Genomic DNA, 23,029 nt, shown 5'->3' on the forward strand with positions numbered 1-23,029 from the left:
AACGAAAAGTCGTGTGATAAAGTATTGTCATCTGCGATTTTCACAGCTAAACTTGGGCCTGCGCACGAGTGGTAATTTTGAGCTCCTTACCACGTTTTTCACAATCACTAAATCTTCCTAAAAATTACTGACTTCCCGGTTTTAGAAACCGAGTAGAAAGTTTGTTTGTGTGACTATATATTTCTCTACACAAATTATAAAGTTAATAGGTAGGTTTTAGTTATTTAGCCAACTTACTGGTACGATTAGCCCCCTATAGTATCGCTCTGTGGCCGCACAACTCACTGCACCGCTGCAACGTTTACCAACTTTTTAAATGTATTTGTTCAAATTCAAGTATAACACTAAGTATACTATACAAACACAGTTTTTGGGGTTTTCAGACATGTATGCTTCGGTTTCAACTTAAGAAATAGCGTGTTCTACGAGGCGAACTTCATGAAGATCTTCACAAATTGGGTGTAACGTTGAGGTTTAACGATGAGCCGTCAGAGAAAGCGATACGCCCATGGGAACCACGTAAAAAGTCTTCAGTACACCGGTAGAATTTGAACTCACAGCCTTGAGGTTCTGAGCCAAGTGTTTTAGCGACTGAGCAAGGGAGAGACGACATTTGCCCTAGACGCAAAGAGAGACTCTGTCACGCGGCGTTCGAAGACTACGGGAAGAGGCACGCTTTCGCGCCTTATAATTTTGAAAGCGTCTGGGCATGTCATGCTGCGCCATCTCTTATCGTTTGTCAGAGATGGGAGGGAATCTTTGACACACCTGCTTCGTAACGAGGCGGGGCCGTCGACACATCTCTCTCTTTTTGACCTCGGTGGATTAAGAGAGAGGTGAGCTTACTGAGAACCTGAAAAAATGAAAGACTTTTACAATTTCCTGTAATGCCGGATTAGACCGCAGATCTTGAGAAGGAAGGAAGGGCACGGAGGAGGAGGGGCATACCCGCCTCTCCGGACTCCTTTTCCTTTACTCCTCCATCCTCCTCCTCCTCCCCTCCTCCGTCTCCGTCAAAAGTGACCCTTGTGCCGTCACACGTAACCCTCGTGACCCTCGTGTCGTCCCACGCGACGTGTGACGTCATTATGGGAAACGTCGCCTACTGCAACGCGTGGCTACGCCGACGGCGACGGCGACGCCTCTCAAGCTGGAAACGGACGCCTAAGAGCTGCGCTCTAAAACTGTAGAAATAGCGGGAAAAAGAGTCTTCACCAGTGACCCCGGAGTGAAACTTTTATATGTTTTGAGCTGATATAAGTTTCGTATAACGCCACGCTGTCCACTTCTTTAATTTCTCTGAAATGTTTCTGAATTCCTATTTGCTTGCCGATAGTTGATTCCAGTTATTTCTTTTCAGTGTGAAGCTGGGAGTGCAAAGCATGGTCATCGTGAACGACTTCGAATTGATAAAAGAAATCCTCTGCAAAAAGGAGTGCCTCTTTCGTCCACGCACCTGGGTATTCAAGGATGTTGGGGGTACATAGCTCATTTGTTCTTCCTATTGTATTCTTCAATTAATATAAAATTTGCTTATTCCACATTTTGCCTACGAGAAATCTGTATTGATATCAGTGTAAGGAAGGCTTCCTTGCATCTTTGACGTGTTAAGGCATGTGGCTTACTATGAAGTCTAATTTCACATTCTGTTAAAATTGTGTCGCCCCGCCGAATTTACTAAGGCGCTCGCAAGCACAATTATTGAATTCTTTCTTTATGACGCTGTCTTACTATTATTTACTACGAACAGTTAAGCAAAACTATTGGTCGCGTTTCTTTTAATAAATATCCTTGATATTTAACAAACTTATCAATACACTTACAATCAATAGACCATCTTACATTGTACTTAAAATTGTCAGTTTCAAAAGGGGTGGCCCGTTTGTAAAGCAAAACAGAGTTAGGGAGCTGATACGGCTCTATAATTTAAATCGGCTTTAGAGGCTTTGAAAACACCGCCAGTTTTGCTTTCAGCTTCAGGATGTTTGTTTTTCTTTTCTATATATATATTATTTTGGGGAAGCTGTTTATGGCTAGTCTTCCATGGGTTCTTCATGTGCGTCAGCAAAAACTCGCACCGCCCTCTCTTTGTCGCCGTTCCAAGCGCTTGCGTGCCTAGTTTCCTTTCGCTCTCCCGTAATGGTGGTTCCGTCGCGCGTGTCTACTTTCCGCCGGCTCCTCGGGGCGGTGATAGTTTGTACCTCTGTGCGAAATTCTGTCACGTCTGTGTCGTGTGCTAAACAGCTTCGCATGTCATCCCCCTTCACAGTTTGATTTTGTATCCTTTTTAACAATCTTTGTGTTTAAGGAATCGCCTCGCTCAATGGTAAGGCCTGGCAGGAAAACCGTCGCTACTGCGTGAAGACGCTACGAGAACTTAGCTCTGGGAGGAAATCCATGTTGGAACAGGTTAGGGTGAGTACAATTCCGCTTTAGTTTTCCAAAGTTGATTGCATCAGTGCGTTGCACGTGATAAGAGTAGCATCACTGAACAACTTTCGTGGTGATGCATATATTTCTATCGGATATTAATTGTACCGGGCGTCCGTGAGAAATCCGAACCCTATTTTTTTCGCACCGCAAACATACACTAGACGTCACGAAGACCTTAAACTCCGTCTGGAAGTAGCACCAGCCGTTCAAGCAAGATGCAAAAGTTTCAGCACCAACCGTTATCTTATTTACAAGTTAGAAGCGGTTTTATGAAAATTTCGATGGAAAAATGGCGGCCGACGGAGTTCTCGATTATATGGAGCTCCGTATAGCCAGGAACCGAAAACGGCCAAAAATAAGCCCTATAATCCCATTGAAAACGTCAGAATATCATCTATAACTTTTGAATAAGATTACGGTTGGCGCTCGAACATTCGCCTCCTGCTCGAACGACTGCGGCAACGTTCTGACGGAGTTTCAGTTCTCCGCGATGTGTAGTTTATTTTTGCGGCGCGAAAAACAGTGTTCGCTTTTCACGCGAACGCATGGTATACCTGCTGTACGAAGACCTGGGTAGTTATAGAACGTACATTGATGTTTATTGCGGAAGAGCATTTTATTATTTGAAACGGTCAAAATATTTCTTGGGCTAAATTTCGCATTACAAAAAAGTTTCACAACACGGTGTCAACGAATCGTTCTTTTTTAATAAGAAAGCCTTAACTGTCCCATGAAGAGAGCCCACGTCAACAGCTTTGAAGCTGCGCCAAACAGCAGCTAAACTCCCCTCTCCCAATGGAGCGAAGTGAATTCGGGATTTGAAAGGCTACGAGCTTTGAAACCGCGCAAAAAGCCCCGCCAAACGGCAGCTAAATTCCTCTGTCCCAATGGAGCGAACTGGATCCGCGATCTAAAAGGAGCGGTGCAACGATATTCAATTGGAATGTTTTTCACTTTACACGAGCTTACTGAAACTGGTGGGACTCAAGAATACTTGCACGCAAGACCACTGGCCAAGAAACTCCTGTGTTGCGGTATAATTTCAAGGACAAAATCGATCATTTTCATTCAATCTCTCCTTTGCAAAATTTGATGACGTAAGGTGGAGATCGCAGTACACCCTAATGACGATATTCGAATGCGGTTCATAGATTGGACCCGAGCATTGCGTGGGCACTCGATTTGGACTCGTGATAATTACTAGCTCGAGAAGCATTCGACTAGTGGCCCGTGTCCAATCGCTGCAACGATGACAATAGCCGAGCCATAACAATGTCTGGAACTGCGCGCGTGTCCTGTGCTTTGCCACCCCCAGCGCGTACCTATGATTATTATTGGCAGTATATAATCTGCTCTAGATCACGTGGCCGCTTGATCTGGCTGCGAGTTAAGGGGGTGGACGCTGCTCGCCTTTCTTGAATTTTTTTTTTTAACTTCTATTGCGTGAGATGAAAAACGAACGCGTGTTTCTTAAGTCATTAACGTCAGGGATCCGTTCTAAGCAGTATTTGCTCAAAGTGCAAACATTGTTGCATCGCCCCTTTAAGGCTCCCAGTTTTGGAGCCGCTCAAAAAAGCCACGCAAAAGGGCAGCTAAATTCACCTCTCCAAGCAGAACGCAGTGAAGCAGAAATCTGATGGATAGGCGCCCATGGGCTGGCACGCGTCATAGTGTCAAGAAAAAAGGCTCCCATTGGCCGGCGCGAGTCAGTTTCAAGGGCCACCACCCCATGGCTCTGCGGGCCCGCGCCGCCAGCGCGCCAGTAAAATAAAGCGGCTGGTCGCCGAGCAAGGCAGAGCCCGCTCGGGCACACTCCAGAGTTGCTCTACGGCCGAGCTCAGCGCGGCGCGGTTACTTTACGAGAGCGCGAGCACGGCCGTCCGCCCCAAACTCGGCAGTAGGGAAACGTGGCCGTCCACGCCAGTAACCCGCAGACAAACTAAGAGAGCGGAAGGATGACATTCATGCTTTCGCATTCACATCTCATAAGAAGTGCTTAGGTGTCCCTCAAGCATTTTTGTTGTTCCTATTGTTAAGACTAGCTTCTAATTATTTTTTTAGCTTGGAAGAAAATCGAGCAATGAAAATAAGCAATCCGCTAAAAATGTTAACACGTCTTTTTGTCGGTATTTCAACTCTCAACGTTAATATTATAAATATTTTCCTAATAAAAGTTAGCCGAGGTTCTTGTTGAAAAAAAGAAGCAAATAACGCTTTTTTGTCTTTATGATTTGGGATATTAAGTGAAGTAATGAGTAATTGTTTGTTTTTGTGTGATTTCAGGCTCATGCAATGTCCCGTTCGGCTAGAATCTATAATACAATTTACGTTCCATACTACATTTAAACTTCCCTTTTCCCCCTTTCGATATCTATTGAGTCGTTAAAAATCAAATAATTTGTATATTTTGGCACTTCTTGCATTTCTGAATAAGCTTAGATAAGAAGAACAACAGGTTTTATCAGATGCCACCAGTCTAACACCAACAAGGGTGAAAGGCTTGCATCTTAAGATTTCGTCATTCTTGTCCAGCTCGCTTGCTCCTTTGCATTTGATTACATTATAATCGTAAAAATATAAAAAAACTTTCCTATTTTTCAAAAATTTTATGCAACACTACTTTTCATTTCTCATGCGCCCGTATTATGGTAGTCCTTGTAAAAATAAAATATTGTATTTAATTGATAGAGTGTAGGTGCACTCCGTTCATATGTAAACTGACAAGGCACCGAAAGCTGCAACCACACCAGCCATCCCGCTAGCTTACGGCCTCCGGAATTGATCCCTGGAATTGGGCAGACAACGGTAGCGGTGCGCATGCTCAGTAGCAGCGTCTACCTCCGCTTCGAGATTCGGAGCTAAAGAAGCGATATACGAAAGCTCCCTTTTGACTCGGGTGTTTTACCTGTTACAAAAACGAAAAGAGAAAAACTTGGTTCTAATATTATAATGTATATACAGCCAATGCAGAATGCAGGTGTCCCAGCTTACCTGGATATGTTTCCGTAGATTAGGGTTCATTGTTTTGCTGGTGACAATGTGTGTGTTTTTTGGCAAGCAAAGTATGCACTGAAACTCTAGGTTTCCGTTCTCCGTAATGCCCTGAATTTTTAACACCTCATTACGAGATGGTCATGGAGACGATGGACACAGCATGACCGAAAACTCGACTAGTCAGAGAAAAAGTGGCGGTTACGGGTTATCGATTGTTCATCGGTTCTCACTTTCATATCAATATTCGTGGAGGCCAGGGGAGCGGAGGGCATAGAGAGGGAGAGAAGCGGTGGCTATCGGCCTCACAAAACAATAGAGGATCACAGCACTTTTACGCGTTCCCTCTCTCTCTGTCAGCACTCCTTAGATGGCCTAACCCCCTCCCCTTTATGCTGACAGGTGACTGTAATGTGAGGAGTGGACTCGACCACCATGCCAGACAAGTAAACCAAAAGAAGTATCGTCCGTACCCTCGAAGACGATGTTCTTAGCCTCGCGCCGGGCGCTTTTCAGACGTGTCTCGAGAGGGCGCTAAAAAAAAGTAGCGCACATCAAAGACAAAGAGAATTCGACGCCCTCGCGTAGGCTACATCGTCTATTACGCGAGTTGTGAACCCGCGAATCGAGGGGGTAAGGACCCGCGTTTGATGTCTGTGGAGGTGGCGGGAGACGTCGAAGAAGGTAAAAAGTTTGAAACGGCGTAAGGGAGAAAAATAAAAACACGATGGAAGGCGACGGAAAGTCTACTTGGCGTTGTCTTACTTGATGTTTGTCTTTCGTATATTTGTACCTGCCCTTCCCGTTTTTCTAGTCGTTATAGCGACCGTTCATGCAAAAAATTGGGTTTTCTTTTCGGCTGTTCTCCCCTTCCTGATCTTTTCTCTTTTCTTGAACTTGCTCTCTTTATGCTGCTGAATGTTCTGGTCGTATCGCTCTAGTTACTGTAACATGCTCATATCCTTTTTTAAGTAACGAGTAATTAAAATAATTTGTTACCAATATTTTGTAACTAAATTACATTCCAAAAATATTTCCGAAAAAAAGTAACGTCGCAATTACAAAATTACTTGAAAAAGTAACGAATTACAAGTAATCCGTTACTTGTAATGGAGTACTTGACAAATCTGCTCCCATCCAGGCTCGATTCTTGATTACTCTGACGGAATGTTGGTTTTCGTAGATACCCGGCCTCTATACGCCCAGAAGATTCTCATCTAAGAGCGTATCATAACGACTTAATACAAGCTAAAATAAGCACTTCTGAACGGCACAAACAGAGAAGAAAACGGTTTCATGTTGGTAGGGGTTCGGCACGGAACAATTCTGTGCGAAGCAAAGCCTGATATGAGCATTCTTTCGCTTCACGAACACCGATACGGGGCAAAGAATGATCTTGGCGTTGATGGAAAAGTTATTTCAGCTACGTCTCCTATAGGTCTCGCTTAGAAACATCGAAGAAAGGTGCGGTACTTCTCTCATTGCATTTTACGTTGATATTCAGAATACTTGAAAGCACTTTCGTATTATCAAATTATCATTAACACCGAGATTTCCTTGGATGACGTCTTTATTATCGCAGAAATTGACAGTAATATTGTCGGTACGGGCCATTCTTGTTTCGGATTGAAATGCATTGTCTATGCTCTCTATACCAAGCACTATCAATGGCCAAGTGGAGAGCATCCCGCGCCTCAGCAGCTTCATTCATAAAGCACCTGAGGTGGCAGACGAATTTCGCATACGACACTGGTGACAGGCAGGCGGCGGATACACCCCGTCTCTCTGAGGACGCGGTAAACGTCCCGCACCGGGAGGTATCTGCGATGCGCATGCCGCAGAAGAGGACGATACTCCACAAAGAGCAGCAGCAGCGTACGTTAAAACAGTGGAAGCGCGTGACAGAACGGCCTTGCGCTTCTAACGTTGCAGAGCTCGGCGGCCACATTGCAGTCGCATAATATTGAGATACGGCCGAGTACAGACGGGCGTGAGGACTCCACGGTAACCAGATGGTCAAGGAAGCAGAGCCTAAGCGCTGCTTAGAGCTGTCATGGAAATTCAAATCGCTTACCCGACGCAAAAAAAAAAAAAAAATAAGGATATGAAGTGTGCTACCCTAACCGCAGAGAGTCAGTGAATAAATGTGGCAAGCACGCCGCCCAAAGCTGTGTCGTCACACATATTTGTGCGGCAGTGCGGTAACATTGACGGCACGGCCGCAAGCCAGCAATCAAGGGGATTCCAGGGCATAAGGGCACCTTGGGAAAGAGTGGGCACAAAAGAACACAGCTTGGCAGCTCAATGATCCAAAATTTTAAAGTCATGTGGGGTGGTATTTTCTCAACACCACTGACCCCCTGCTCTGACCAAATCTAATTATAAAGTAACGTCTTTTTTTTTGCATTAGGGCATGAAATTCGGAGATTATCTGATAAATCCAAATTAACAAATATTTCACAGGCGAGCGTTTCCTTCTTTTTGCTAGTTTTATCGGATCTAGCCGAAAACACGAAACCCTTGCAATAGGCTACAATCTGTAGATGTGGGCCATTTTTTTTTTGTCAATTTGATTCACCAAAATAAAAACAATCGAGTGTATTTATAAAATTACTTAGTTTCAGTGAAACCAGTTTAACTTTGAGAGCATTGGTCATGATGGGGAAATTAAAAGGCGCAGTAGTTGCGAAGGGAGCTCCAGAAATTAGAGTGACATATCGCGTCGTGATCAGCGGCCGCTATAACCGGTAAGGCCACTCTCACTATATGATGCGCCAAACGAACTTTCTGCTGAAAAAGAGCCGAAATAAATCGGGGCCTGCACATAGAGATCTCGCACTTTCGCAGAATATGCAATGAACAGGTTAATTTTACCGTGTGAATTTGTAAAACGTAGTTCTCTTCCTGTTCAACACGGAAGCAAGAAAACATGCCAAACTCCACGGTAGGCGCGTTTGCAGTCGACCGAATTACCGACGCTGTTAACTTGCGACGGAATCTCCCGATATGCGCAGAGAACAGAGGACGCAATGTTTGCTTCCACTTTTAACAGAAAGAAATCTGCGCCTTGAGATTTCAAGCGGTAAGACTGGCCTGCTTAGTGCACAATCACTGAAACGTTTGAGCTTTCCATTTGCAGGCGACCATTCTTCCGGCTTGTTTCACACCGGAAGTTGATCTTGGGACAGCCTAAAACCCAGTTCCACCAATCATAAGACTCGTGTTGCTAAATTACTACCATATTCGGTGATGAAAATCTAGGTTTTCTACGGGACAGATGCGGCATATGTTCAAGTGTTGCTTCGCGATATTTGAGTTGACTGTACTGCGTTCACTTTCGACTGCGTACGTGACGCTTCTTTATAGCCACTGACTGTGTCGTAACGTTTGCTCCAATCGGGTTTTGTGCTACATTCCGTTTCACTTTAAGTCCAACCGCTGCCGATACTACAGACCTATTGGTCCAATCGCGGAAAATTAAACTGCTGAGGACTATTCTAGAACGTCTTTCTGCCATAATGTAGTTCTCCTTTTTTTTTACTAAAGTTAATGAGATTTTTGACACTTGCCTCAACTCAATACCACAGAAACATTAGTGGTCACGTTGCTTCATACTCGACGATTAAAGTTTTATTTCGAGGCAGTCAACCCACCGTAATTTAAATCCACCGTTTTGTCTTGCAGGAGGAGTTCCAGTACCTACGAGAGAAAGTGTCAGAAACGAAAGGTCACCCAGTAATGGTGCGGCCTTTTCTTCTTCCCTGTGTGACCAACAACATCGCGGCGCTCTTGCTGGGTAGCCGTTATGATTTCAACGACCCGAGGCTAAATCGACTGGACACATTATTGGAGGCTTTTCTTAGGATATTTTCCGGTGTCTCTCCTGTGGACCCCTTGCCTAAATGTCTCAAGTGGATAGCGCCATATATTCACTGTCTGGGAGGTGGCAACGGCCTGGAATTGCAACAAAAGTTCTTCAAGTTCATTCGGTAAACTCAGTTCAATCTCTAAAAATTGCCAAACAGAAGACACAACGAAAAACTTTAAGGACAATTTCAAATCGAGCTACACGGAAGTCGAGAAGTGGAAGTAGGGGCCGTGGAACACATTACGTCATGTCTCGTCAATCCGGCCCATGCTATAGCAATATAAGAATCCTGTTTATGTTGCCAAATGTTTGGGGACAAACTGGGTTTGTTTTTGCCCCGTTCTGTTTGACAGCTCATACCAGAAATACTTTTCTGTGGGAACGGAGGTGTACATATTGACGAGACATCACTGTAGCACGGTCTACTCCTACCTTTGCGTTTCGTGCTCACAGCTCTTGTTATTATGAAATATACATACATAAACCGCTTGAAATCTTCTTACTCATTTCTGCTACATGAGTTTTATGAACTCTTTCGAAGGAAATATGAACGAAAATCGTTGCCACAATACCGTTAAATATTTTTTTCTACTCAAGTAATGTCTTCAGCAAATATTGAATACCTGAACCCTGACAAAAACACTCATGTGGCGATGTATTCAACTGCGACGATTGACAGAAAGATTCAACTCGCAGTTCGGCTGTAGTAAAAAATGAATCGTAAAAAAAAAGAGATCAACTCCCCAAACCTAAGTACAGCATATGCCTTACTTGAACTAATAATGGAACAATTTTCAATCAAAACATTTCTGGATGTCGCTGAATTACTCCCAAAACAAATAAACAAAGTCAAAATAAATATGCGTATTGCGCTCCGCATTTTTAGGGACCGTGCTAAGTACTTTTTTTCTTTGATCAGCAATGAAATCAATGACCGGCTGGAGACAGTGGACTCAGATATCAATCCACACTTTATTAAAGGATACCTTGCCTTGGTAACGCAGCACAATGAGAACCCCAAGTCCAACATTAACGGTACGTTTAAACATTTACTTGTTTGTATAGACACCGGAAAGAAGTGCTGGAAGGCGGTGGTGACCAGACACCAAAAAATTGTTTTCAATGTACCAGCCGTCAGGCGATACACAAGATGAAATATGCGAAGAATGGTAAAATACTATTTTTGTACGGCCTATATTGATATCGCAACGAGTCCTTATACCACCAATATTAAATTTTTTAGGTATTCCATATAAAAAAAATATTCATTTAGAAGCCTTGTATGCACATGAAACTTACAAGTTATTCGCAGACAATAAAAATATCTAGCAGCAACAAGCGCTTTTCTTGCGAAAAACAAAACAGTGTTTTTTTTTTCTGTCTTTTTTTTTTTACAATTTATCTGAGACTGCACGTCGACAAGAACTACATGTTACTCGCTCGGCTGGTGTCCTGAACATGACCTTGTTCAGCACTTTAAGAGTGATATCAGAGACATTATATGCATGAAACGGAACAAAGAGTCGGCTGTTGATACTAATGGCGTCGCGCTCTGTAGCTTTATAGAGAGACGTCACTATTTACTTCGCGTGATCGATGCATCAGATATAGATAGTGATCGATAAAAATGATATTTTATTGGGTTTCTTGCACATATGGCACTTTATTGTGCGCGAATATGGCGATTATTTTTAAGCCACTAGCCCTCCCGCTTCTTTAGCGTGTTTTTGTAGCTTGAGGTTCTTTTAAGAATAGAGTATTTCTGATAAACATTTTTAAAACATCCCAATCCGCAGTGGCTATTTTTCATGTTTCGTTGATGCTACTCTATCCTGCAACTCTACGCTCAGATTCCTATCCCATCTCTGCCTCGCAGTGGCAAGTAAACGCAACTCCACTCACGATGATATTGAATAACATAAAACTCTTTAACACATCTTTTGCAGTTTCGAGACCATGTAATAAACTAAGGGAACATGAAATAAACGTGGGCAGCGCATAATGTTTCCGCTACTGGACTTGCGTTGATTAAAAGTTAAAAAAAGTGTGGCCGGTAACCAGCGTTGCTTTTGCTTACTTGGAAACGTTTCGTCATAATATTTAATTGAAGTAGTCTTTGTGATATGCCCATTCTTTAGAGTATATATTTTACTATTTGAAGTTTTGATACCAAAAGCTAAGTGGTATAAATTTATTTGCCACTTATGTCGTTCTAAACCTACGTATAATACGCCCCTTAGATTAGGTCATAAACTGGTGATACAGGCAGGGCGGTGTGTATTACATGAAGGACCCTATAGTGCACGACAGACGAGGCGACTTATGAAATACTCCTCTTTTTGTCACGCTATTTTGGCTATCTAACACAATAGACCTTTTGTAGAATCATCGGTTCGAGAGTAAATGGTTCTAGTACTCTCTCTGTCTCTCTTCCTTCTGGTCGAGCAGAGAGGGAAGATGGTTTCTTAGTGTGGACTTCGGGGCAGAAGATAACCCACGGCGGAGACAAAGGCAAGTTTGGGGGAGCCGTATCTAGGTCACAGCGGCTCAACAGGCGAACGGGATGTGGCTGACGTTTTGGGTGTGGAACGGGTGGGAGAGGCCTTGCACGCGCGTTGTTTGCTAGCCACTTAGTCTCGAACCCAGTCACTTTTCTAGGTGGCAGCACATATTCGCCAAAAGGTACATTACAAGCCAACCGAGCTAATGCTCATTGGAGGAGACCCTTCATTTTTTCTATATCTTGTTGTTTGACACAATATTGAAGACCTGTAATGTTTGCTCCATTCACGCAGATGCCAAATCGTTGTCTTCCTGGCGTGTGCGATATCATAGTAATGCTTATTGTCGCGCACAGCTCGCGCCCTTCATGGAAACATGGTTGATATTTTGGTGGCTGGATCGGCAAGCGTGGCAGCCAGCATTCTGTATATCCTTCTGTACTGCGCCGAGAAACCGGACACAGTTCAAGCCAAGATCCAGGAAGAGATTGACCGGGTTGTCGGGTCTGGCCGCACCCCGACGTGGGAAGACCACCGCTTTATGCCATACAGCATGGCTGTCGTATGGGAGATGAGTCGCTGGAAAACCCTCACCACGCTGGACCTGCCAAGAGAGTAAGATCACTGCAGTCACTCACAGCATAAGAACGGCGGGATGAGTCTTTCGTAAGCCGGCTCTCAGTGCACGCGTAATGCCTTCAGACGCGTGCTTTGTCTTCGCATGCAGGCTCGGGGCTCACGAGACGCAGACGCATTGTCCAAGGCAGGAAGCTTGAGCTGGAGGCCAAAAAATGGAAGCTCCTCCCCACCCTACTCCTCCCCTTAACGACCATACACGTTTCCCTTGTGAACAGCTTGAAAGGGAAACCCGCATGGAAGCTCATTATTTCTGGTTAGCTTCGGTTAGGTATGGCGTAGGTGAAAATTCGATTAACATTTAACATTAACGTTAAACATTTTGTGTAGCGCTGTTGTTACGCATACGAAATTTCCGCATAATTCTTGCATCATTAGGCGTACAATGCATATGCTGCCAGCGCAGTACGACTGATGCTTCTAGATTTTCGAAGGAACGTATATAACAGCACCTGCTGCAAATTGTGCCAAAGATGTAACCATTATATCAAAACCGACTCGACTTGAGTACCCAATCTAACTGTAACGTTGGGTTACATTTTTTTTAGGATTTAGTTGATACGCCAAGTTAGTTAAAAAGATAATGTAATATTCAGAACGCAACTAAAAGCATGCACTATTATTCATTGAGTGTTGAGCAAAACAGGCCTTATGTATTAATTAATTTATTTATTTATTGTACCCTCAAGGCCCGGGAACACTACAGAGGGGAGCAGGACTACAATAGGAAAATCAAATAAAAAAAATGACAACCTAAGAAAATGAAATACGAACATAGCAATTATTAACTTAGAAAATTGGTTAAACAACGCTTGAACATAATGACATATGTTACGCACACAACTGATGATGGAAGGTGGTTCCACGTAATTGCTGTATTGGGGATGAACGAATCATAAAAAGTATTTGTTTTACAAACATGTAGACCAATTTTGTGTAGGTGATCGACGCGTGGCGAGACATATGAAGGAGGAGTCTGTAATTTATGGCGCAAGGAAAAATTGTGATCATAAATTTTATGAAACGTACAAACTCAGGATAGCCCACGACGTAAGGAAAGGTTACGTTGGTTTGAAAGCGATTTCACAGATGTTACGCTTGCAGTACGGTGATAATTACTAAAATACAGCGAACAGATATCTTTTGAATACTTTCGACTGTTGTTGTAAGCAAGTCAATGCCTGGATCCCATATAGAAGAGGAGCATCCCAATTCAGGTTGGACAACGGTTTTATAGATAACAGCTTGAGACACAGGAACAAAAAGAAATTTATGTTCGAGGAAGCCGAGCATGCGGTTAGTATTGCTAGTTATGTAGCGAATATAAAAATAGCTTTCCTCTTGTCCACTGGTTTGGCAGTCGGCAATCAGAGGGGCATTTTTTCGCACTGAACGACTACACCAAGCATCTGTACGTATCAATGGTTAGGCCTGTTTAATTTGAACTTGCAATGTGAAAGACATCCATGTACAGCCTAGTATAGTTTCGCCACTACCGTTTTTTTATTCTTCGAACGATAAGAAAAGAAATGGCGGTTCGCAGTGGATAAGAGCGGCCATGATGATATAGAAGTCCAGCTATACTAGGCATGTAAAAACATAAAGAAAAAGTGTATAAATGTTCTTTAGCAATAAAATGAAAGTAACACCCCTCTCTGACGGACCAGCTTAAGTTCCATTAGAAGAAAAGACAATCTCTTAATGGAGGACATCGTGCGATATGGCACCATAAATGCTTCTTCGACTAAAAGACATTTTCGATAAAGGAGCTCGCTAGCATATTTTAGTACAAATGAAGTACTCTCGACAGTAGGCGCTAACAGCAATGGAGGAAAGCTGGCGTATTATTTTGTCTTCCTGAAGTTAAAATATTGAAGGACTAGCCTCGGCATAAGTTTTTTTTTTTTTTGAGCTGGCTGAGGACATTGTAGCAATGAAGAACGTTCGTTGCCAATAAGAACCTTAACTTCTTCAGAAACATTCTGAGCCTTCTTTCACAGCTCCCGGGCTTCGAATCGAGTCGCTTGTGTGTTTACTCTTCTACCAGGTATTCGTGGTATATAGAATTAACTCTACAATGCGTGGTGCATCTGATATAACGCACTCCAGTAAAAAGCGCCTTTCAAAAATTCACAGCTGAATAGCAACAAAAATACATGCTGAATCACACCCGATAGGTGTTTTGTGCCACCTGTCTCAAGAATGCTCCTCCAGATGGAGCCATCTGACTTCCCGGTGCTCAGATGCACGTCTTGCTGACATTGGCAACATTTTCGTGCAAAGCCCAGCTGCCACGCAGGGCTCCTAACTAACAGGCTGTGCGTCCTTGATTGAAAACTGCGAAAAATTTGCTGTTGCGATGTGCTCGAACAAAAGTAAATACTGTTTTGCCGCATCCAGAGCCCGTGAGGCACCAATGCGTTGTGTATAGAAAATTATTTAGGAAGTATTTCTTTGACTTTGAGCTAAAAAAAGACAATAAACTTTTTATAAATTTTAGAATCATGTTTTATAGCAGCGTGCAGTCCTAAATAATTGCATGTATAAGTAAAAAGTTATGCATCGTAAGGTGTAAGTGAGGTGTATATAAAGCGGAGATTTTATTATGGTAACATAAACAATTTCAAGTATTTTTTTAGGTTTCGGTAAGCAGGCAAACGTTTAGCAGACTGTCGATTTCGTATACTCTCTTGGTTGCCAGTGCCTGGCTTTGATTCGAAAGCTTCTTGGGTGTTTTTTTTTATTATGATCCGAATTATATCTATTTAAGAAACGGTTCGTTGTATAGGCGTAATTAACTCGTAACTTTTTCAAGCGATTCTAAAATTATATATACTAATTTTAGTTTTGGTTTCAAGGTGCTGGGCCCAGCCCAAAGGCAATCATGTCGATGGTAAATTGAATATTGCCGAACGTGAGACAGCAACTTACTTACCACTATATGTTTTAGTGAAAAGGACTGTAGAAAGCACGTCAAACGACTCCGATGTCTCGGATGGATTGTCTTTTAATCACGCGCACTCGCGACCACATCGCCGTTTGTGCTTGGCGATGGTGCAGCAAGCTTAGAGGAAAAATACAAAACAACGAAGTGTCTAGCACGGGGCCCCCACAGGGCTCCCTCCCCGTAGAACGTTGCCTTCGGTCGGGAACTGGCTGCAGGTGATGGACGGAGATGCAGGCGAAGTTGAACTGAGCGTTGTAATAGGGATAAGGTAGCGTCCGATAACCGCTGAGGTGAAAGTGGGCTGGCTTCTGGCAGACTGCAGGCAAAGGGGATCGACTGCGTGCTACGCCCCCGTAGTTGCCTCCAGCGGAAACAGCGGGCACTCGCCGGTGGCTCGAAGTAAACCTCAGACTCGCAGAATGATGTGACTAGCTGTGCGATCGCTGCAGGTACATTCCTCAGAGTCGCGGTGCTCAGCTGACGAGCGACGCTGATGTTCTACGACTCAACAGCCGCACTGCCCTTGACGGTCAACGACGCGCCGTAGCCGGTGACAGATTAGTGACGGCAGCGGCAAAGATAGAGCCGCAGGTCAGCGTGCCGAGCCGGCAGGGACAAGCGAAGTGGATGCGTCCCGACGTGCCGGCGGCAGACGCGACGGGAGATGAGGTAATGCAGGCCGCAGGTGCGGAGGCCGCGCTTGAGGCCTCAAGACGCTGCTGACCTCAGCACCCTCGTCCGAGGCCGCATCGTTGTAGAGTCCCACGTCGCGGAGAACATTCACCTGGATGACAGATGCTCGGAGCAAATCGCGTTCCGGTCACCATTTTTGTAGAGAAAACACGTCAAACGACTCCGATGTCTCGGATGGAATGTCTTTTCATCACGCGCGCTTGCGACCACATCGCCGTTTGTGCTTGACGATGGTGCTGCAAGCTTAAAGGAAAAATACAAAACAACGAAGTGTTTAGCACGGGGCCCCCACAAGGACATTTATTGATGGGAGCTTTAGGGCGTCGTATGACAAGGGTATAAGTAATCCTTGGAAATGCGCTGGTCCATGCAGCTGGATATTTTGAAATCTCGTATCTGACCTTTGCAGCCTGCATTTCCGCGGAATACAGGCAAAGTAAAGCAACAGGGGGTTGAACCTGCCTTCAGTTGACAAATAATGCTTTGCATATATTTATTCTAAACCGCTGAAAGATGTTACAAAAGCTGCACTTCGGACCGCGTCGAGAGAGCACAGTGTATTGAAGGGCCAAGGGAACTAGTTAATTATGTAGTACCGTTTTAGAGTTAATTAGGTCTGTAATGTGAGAGCGAAAGTCGACGCTAAAGTTCTACAACCACTCGAATGTCCCGATACTGCCCTCGCGCACCACAGGTGCACTTTGTCCTCCTTTTTTACCGCCCTCGCTACATCATCCCTTCTTGGAACTGAGTTGGCGTCCCGAAACACAATTCTTCGCCTCAAGTTGTCTAGTAGTCGAAGGTCATAATGTGCATCCCCTGGGTTCTCATCGATCATCCTGGTTTAGAGATTGCCAACGAGCGGTGTATCCTCCACTGCGTTCACCGCCGGTGGACTTTCCACTACGTCGAGCAGCGGGTGATCCTGCACTGTGTCGATCGTTTGCGGATCTTTGACTGCGTTGAGTGACGAAAAGTGTTCGTGTGCCTCGACGTACACATCTTCATCTTCTCTGTCTATTACGGAAATAGTTTAGTTTGCTGTGCAAATATATCTGGGACGTTCGGGCGGGAGTGTCGAGAAGGACAGGCAACCTCATGACCAACGACCAGCCGATTGTTCTGCCCTAGCAAGCAGGACAATCGGCTCTCTTAAATCGGCTATTCGTTCGAAACTGTTGTAGTAGAAAACCCGTCGCTTTAATTTTACTGTTTTCTCTTGGATAAGGTAGACGTGGTTAGCGAATTTATTGAAAACAACATATGAACCCAACTACGGTAAATGTAGCTTTCAGGACCTTCCTTGAGGCACTGTATGTGGGGAATGCTAGATAAGTCTTTCACCTGGTTCGTAGTCTCGTTTATTGGTAGTGATGTCCTAGTGGCGCTTCTGTGTAATGTTTGATGTCTCTTCATTCATGATTGCATGGACGGGAATTCCTGCAAGTTTTCAGACGGCGTGACAAGTGCCGATCGCAACTAGAAGTCGACGGGTTAACGTGGTTGAGTACGCCTAATAACACGTCCACTGGGATCTTCATGTATCTTCCAAAGAACAGGTAATACGCACTGTAGTTAGTCAATTCATGCAAACTCGAGCGACAAGACATCATGACGAGAGGTAGGTTGATGTCCCAGTCAACCTACGATTCATTAACGCACGCGCGAGAGCTGTCTATAACGTGCGATTTAAGCGCTCCACCAGTACGTCGAACTGTTGGTGGTAAAAAGAGGTCCTTTTATTTCCGATGCCTAAAATCTAAAAAAAAACTTCTTGGAGCACCTGGCTCTCGAAAATTCTTACTTGGTTTGTATGTAGTGCCGATGATATTACGCAGCGAATAATGAAGTTGTGAACGAGGCAGTTGGCGACGCCCTTACGTTCTTGACTATTCGGGGCGAACGCTTCCACCCATCAAGTGAAATTGTCGCTCACCACCAGGGTTTCCTTGTGCGCTCCAGTCATTGGGACCTACCAGTCATTTCTATAGCCACGCGTTCAAAAGGGAAGGTGGCTGCCTCGAGGACCAGCGGTACTCGTGGTCTCGTGTTCGGTACCTTACGAACAGAGCACTTAACACATCTTCAGAGCAAGTCGGCTGTACTTGTGCTATTTGTACCCAGGAAAACTTTTATACTCCTTTCTTCGGTCTTTTTACTAGGCCAAATGACCCCCCTCCCCAGTGCAACGTCGACAGAGTCTAATGCGAGTTGTATCCAAAGATCGGACATCACGCGGATGGCGGTGGACCCCGGTGTTCTCATCTAGATGATACAGCCTTGGACGAGCCTTAGCTGGTGCCGGTGGCGGCAAAGCGCTCTCGCGGTGCATAGACGTACCCCTCTTGGCAGCTTACCTCCAAGCAGGGCCTCGATGATGGGCGAAAGTTTTGCGTCACATCGCTGTTTGTCGTGGAGGTCCGCCATTGTGAATGAAGTCTGTCAAACTGACATGGGTACAAAGTGTTGGCCTTCGTTCGTTGTTGAAGGTCGTCGGGGCAACGAATTTGGGTTGCCCGGTTGCTTTCCCAGTCGATGACAAGCGACGAACTCGTTTTCGCTGAGCTGACCAATCCAACGTGTTACTAGACTTTCCGGTTCTTTAGGGTCATGTATTCACTGCAGTGCGCTGTGGTTCGTCCTGCGGGTTAATGGCCATCCGAGCAGTAAGTGTCTGAAGTAGCGGAGAAAGCAAGCTACGGCCAACATTTCTGTTCTGGTCACTCTGAAGTGGCATTCAGACCTCGTGAGGGTACGACAGCCATTGGCTACAACGCCTTTCGTACAACCGTGTCCTTGAAAGTGTACTGCGCCAATACGTTCTTCACTTATGTCTTTGTCCAGAATAAAGTGTAGGTCGAAGTTTGGGAATGTCAAAAGTGGAGAGTTCGTCAGGCGTTGTTTAAGCTCTTCGAAGGCGTTAAGACATTGAAAACTCTAGATGAATATGACTTGTTTCTTCATTAACTTTTAAAAAGGAGCCAAAAGTGTGCGAACGTTTGCAACGAATTTCCTATAGTACGAGGCAAGCCCCAGGAAGTAGATAAGAGCCTCAACACCTGAAGGCTGCGGCCATTTCGAAACCATTTCAGTTTTAGTAACGTCAGTTACGACTCCCGTTGCCAAAATTTTGTCGCCTCGGTACATAACGATGTTTCTAAAAAAGCGACACTTTAAAAGTTCTAAATTGTGACGAGCCTATCTCAAACCATGTGGGACTTCTTTCAGGTTTTTAACGTGTTCCGCTTCCCTGTTGCTGAAGATGATAAGATCATCAATATAGCGCAAGCAGAAGTTCAGCTCTCCGATGAGCACCTGCATTATTGTTGAAATGTAGCAAGAGCGTTGCACAGCTCAATCGGGAGGACATTGAACTCGAACAGTTCTTGCTGTAAGGCTATTGCCGTCTTCGCTCGTGACTTCGTCGACATCTCCACCTCCCAATGTACAGACGTCATATCGATGGGCTGAAATATTTAGCATCGTTCAAAGCTTCGACAGCGTTGTTGATCCTTGGCAGTGGATGCGCGTCTTTCTGCGTGACGTTCTTCAGCCTATGGTAATTAGCGGAAAAGCGGAAAATCCGGATTTTTTTTTGTTTTTTTTTTTTGGCCAGAACGACCGGCGCTGACAGGGGCTGTCTTATTAGAAGGGCGGATAATTTCCATGATTAGCATTTCATCCGTTGTGGCCGTCACAACTTTTCGCCGATTTGGAGGTAGGTGGTGCATAGAAAGAGTGCAAACAGCCTCAACTGCGTTGCGCGAGGACAGCGCAGCAGAGGTTGGCTGCACTATTTCTCCAGGGGGCGTGGTGCCGTCGGGGCGGAGAAGCGCTCCGATTGCAAACCGAAACTTAAATACCCACCGAAGTTGTGCGGTTTTTCAGAAAGCTATAAAATGCTGCGCGTGCCTTTTATCATACTTCAATTTATCGATTTAGTGTTTTCGATGATTCTCATCAATATTCTAATTAAAACCAAGCCTTTAACATCAATAATAAAAAAGTTAATTCCGCAAAAATAAATTAACAATTTAATTATCTCAATATTTAATCTTTTTCCTAAGTGGGCCCCCGGCCCAGGACCAAAACGATGAAAGCCTTTTTTTATTTTTTATTTTTTTTTGTTACGGCGGGTAGTTTTCGGAATATCGAATCTGTCCACTTTTCGTGAAACACCCTGTATATATAGATATATAGAAAGTGATGCCATGTCAATTATACTATACAAGACTGTATATAATCTTTTAGGCAAATTAAAACTATTACTTCTTAAATACTGCCTTTTCTGCATTATATGACTTTGAATGTAAAGGTCGCTGTCAATTCTTCGCTTCGCCGTTTGTGTTTAAGCGTTTGTATAGACTGATGCCTCACTCTCATTGGCGGCGGAGCGATGGACTCGCCACGCCTTGTGTTTCTTGAGCTGCCGGCGAGTCAAGCTATTTAACTTCTTTCAGAGTTGACGAGGATGTCTTCCTGAGCGGATACGTGATCCCCAAGGGAACCATCGTCGTAGCCAATTTCTGGGCTGCTCACTTCGACCCCAAGTACTGGAAGAATCCCGAAGAATTCGACCCTTCCCGATTTATGACGCCAGATGGATCCGCACTCCTTCCAAGACCGGAATTCCTCATCCCTTTTTCAATTGGTGGGTACTACAGCATTTTTACGTGACAGTGTTTAAAAGGCAGCTCGCCTGGGTCTTCCCCTTTCAAGTAACACAGCTTTTTTCGGCGAAATTTGGTTTTGTCTGGCCCTTGAAGGAACAGAAAAAAAGGCAAGGTGTAACTATATTTAATACAGTCGAGCACGATTGGAACCCAAGTATTTAGATATATAGTTTATTCTGAACTGTCAAAAGAGCTGCTTGAAAATGTTATGTAAATGTGTGGACGTCTAGTACGCTTGTATCACGGTGTAAGATATATCTTACGCCGTGGTCTGTGTCGAACTTCACCACGCGGGACATGTATATTTGCTTCCTCATGGAGTAAAAGTTTACAACGAATTCGGGGTCCCGGATTTTCCTTTCTTGAGGCACATGACAAATGCGCGCTCCTCGGGCGGGTAAACGCGCGCCAGTGTTTTGCGCGTACACAGATGCCGCATCCAAGATAGAGATGCCGCCTCGTGAGATTTGCTTGCTTGGTGGCTGGCTGCGCTTGCTTGGCTGCTGCACACGGTTCTATCGGGAACCGACGCCATTATCATCGTAATCCGCTTCTACACGCGGATTTATGTCACAAGGGCCAAAGGCTCTTAGCGCTTCTTTATGCGGTTTTGGGCTTTGTAATTGCCGTCAGAAACTAGAATTTCGTTTACCACCAAATGTCTACCGTCAGCCCCGCCGCTCGTGTGGCTTTATAATGTGCCACCACCGAGCGGCGTGAAGGGTGGTGGGGGAGGGGGGGGAGAAAGGGGGAGGGGGCTCTTACGCGTTCCATTGAAACCCCCCCCCCCCCCCCCGTACCCCGTTACACTTCCGAATGAGCGAACAAACACCGAACGCAATTTCATTGTTGTTTCCTACTTGCGAAAGAGCGGGACGTTGAAATAGGCCAATCAGGGCCCTGGACTTCTTTCGTGGTTTTGCACAGTGAATACATTGCAATACGCGCCCGGGACATTTGATACATCGAACCGTGCGCCATGTCCCTGGTAGGGAGGCTTTCCAAGTAGCCTGCAGTTTGCACGCGCTAAAGGTAAACGACTCTGGCCACGGGCAGTAAAAGGCACGAAAATCAGAGAGAAACAACATTTGTCCTCAACACCTCGGCCCCCAGATAAAAAAGAATAAAGTCTTTGGGTAGCCTAGTGTGGTGACAACGACTGTGCAATCGCGCTTTGGATGCCTTGTTTATCTTCGTTTAGCTTTTTCTCTCGCCGTTTTTGCTTTGTCGCCAGACTATGTTTACGAGAGTTTTTTTTTTCTTTTTGTTGCTGGTTTAACTTTTTTTTTGTCGAAGAAGAAAGAGCTCTCGTTTTTTTTTTTGTTTTTTTTTTTGGCGTACGCTATTTCAGTTTTTTTATTATTATCATTGTGTTCCGTTGCTTGTACTCTTGAGCTCGCGGACACGCGCGGGCACATGAGCGGCGGCGCCCACGGTTCTCGCTGACTACGCTTTAACAAGGTTCTACTGTATTAGGCGGTTCTTGGATGCTCTATTCCGTAAGCTCCCATTTGGCAGAATCTTGGGAATTAGTGAAGACGCGCGGAAATTTCAACTTCATATTCAGTTAACGCGGACGTCTGTATACCGAACTACCTCCTTTGAATTCAGTATATCCGTGTTTTGTGAAAAATTTGCCAGTGTCTGGCCATCTTGGCTCTAAATTGGAAAACAAGTGCCGCATTTAGGCTTCATTGACTCGTTCTTCTGTTTTCACCCTTCCCTATTGGACCTCAGTTCTCATGAAAATGCCAAAATTAGGCACTCCTTATGGTAGTTCGGTTTTCACCTGACAACTTTGTGCCTTGTAAAGACTCAGCGCTTGTCCACGTAGTCGACCTCCGCTGGAGCCATGCGTCGCCCAGAACATCGCGCTGAGTTAATAGCGAGCCAGGGTGTCTCTTCTCAAACAGTTTATTTACATTCTATGTACAGTCTGCCGTTCGGAATGAGAAAAACATGAGAACATGAAGAGAGCGCGTAAAACCGCTCTTTTTATAAGGTCCCCTTTCTCCACGTCCCTATGCCAGGATGCCGTTCCCCAAATAATCAGGCCCCGCCCGTGAGCACGCACAAACACACCCAGAGGACAATAGGTGACCGGCGTTTGGCAACAGCCTCAAAGTACTCTGGGTATTATTCACTTCCGGTTCGTAGCTAGCAGCCGACGCAGTCCCATGACGGCTACGGAAGCGTGTGCGAGTGTTGAAACCCGATCAATCCGGGCCACCTGCCTCTGCTGCTGGCTGACTTACGCACTTCTGAACGTCTTAAATTACTTCTACGA

General features: G+C 44.8%; 1 protein-coding gene across 1 annotated transcript in view; it reads left to right on the plus strand.

The window, feature by feature from the left end:
- LOC8053896 (cytochrome P450 2J2) overlaps positions 1–23,029 on the plus strand; it is a 34,360-nt gene that overhangs the window by 2,611 nt on the left and 8,720 nt on the right. The window contains exons 2-7 of the mRNA XM_042290383.1: positions 1,361–1,479; positions 2,309–2,415; positions 9,109–9,413; positions 10,212–10,327; positions 12,150–12,408; positions 20,530–20,720. Coding sequence (XP_042146317.1) covers positions 1,361–1,479; positions 2,309–2,415; positions 9,109–9,413; positions 10,212–10,327; positions 12,150–12,408; positions 20,530–20,720 — 1,097 coding nt within the window. The remainder of the gene's footprint in view (positions 1–1,360; positions 1,480–2,308; positions 2,416–9,108; positions 9,414–10,211; positions 10,328–12,149; positions 12,409–20,529; positions 20,721–23,029) is intronic.

The sequence above is a fragment of the Ixodes scapularis genome, unplaced genomic scaffold (assembly GCF_016920785.2).
Source record: "Ixodes scapularis isolate PalLabHiFi unplaced genomic scaffold, ASM1692078v2 PGA_scaffold1__304_contigs__length_218370807, whole genome shotgun sequence".
Lineage (NCBI taxonomy): Eukaryota > Metazoa > Arthropoda > Arachnida > Ixodida > Ixodidae > Ixodes > Ixodes scapularis.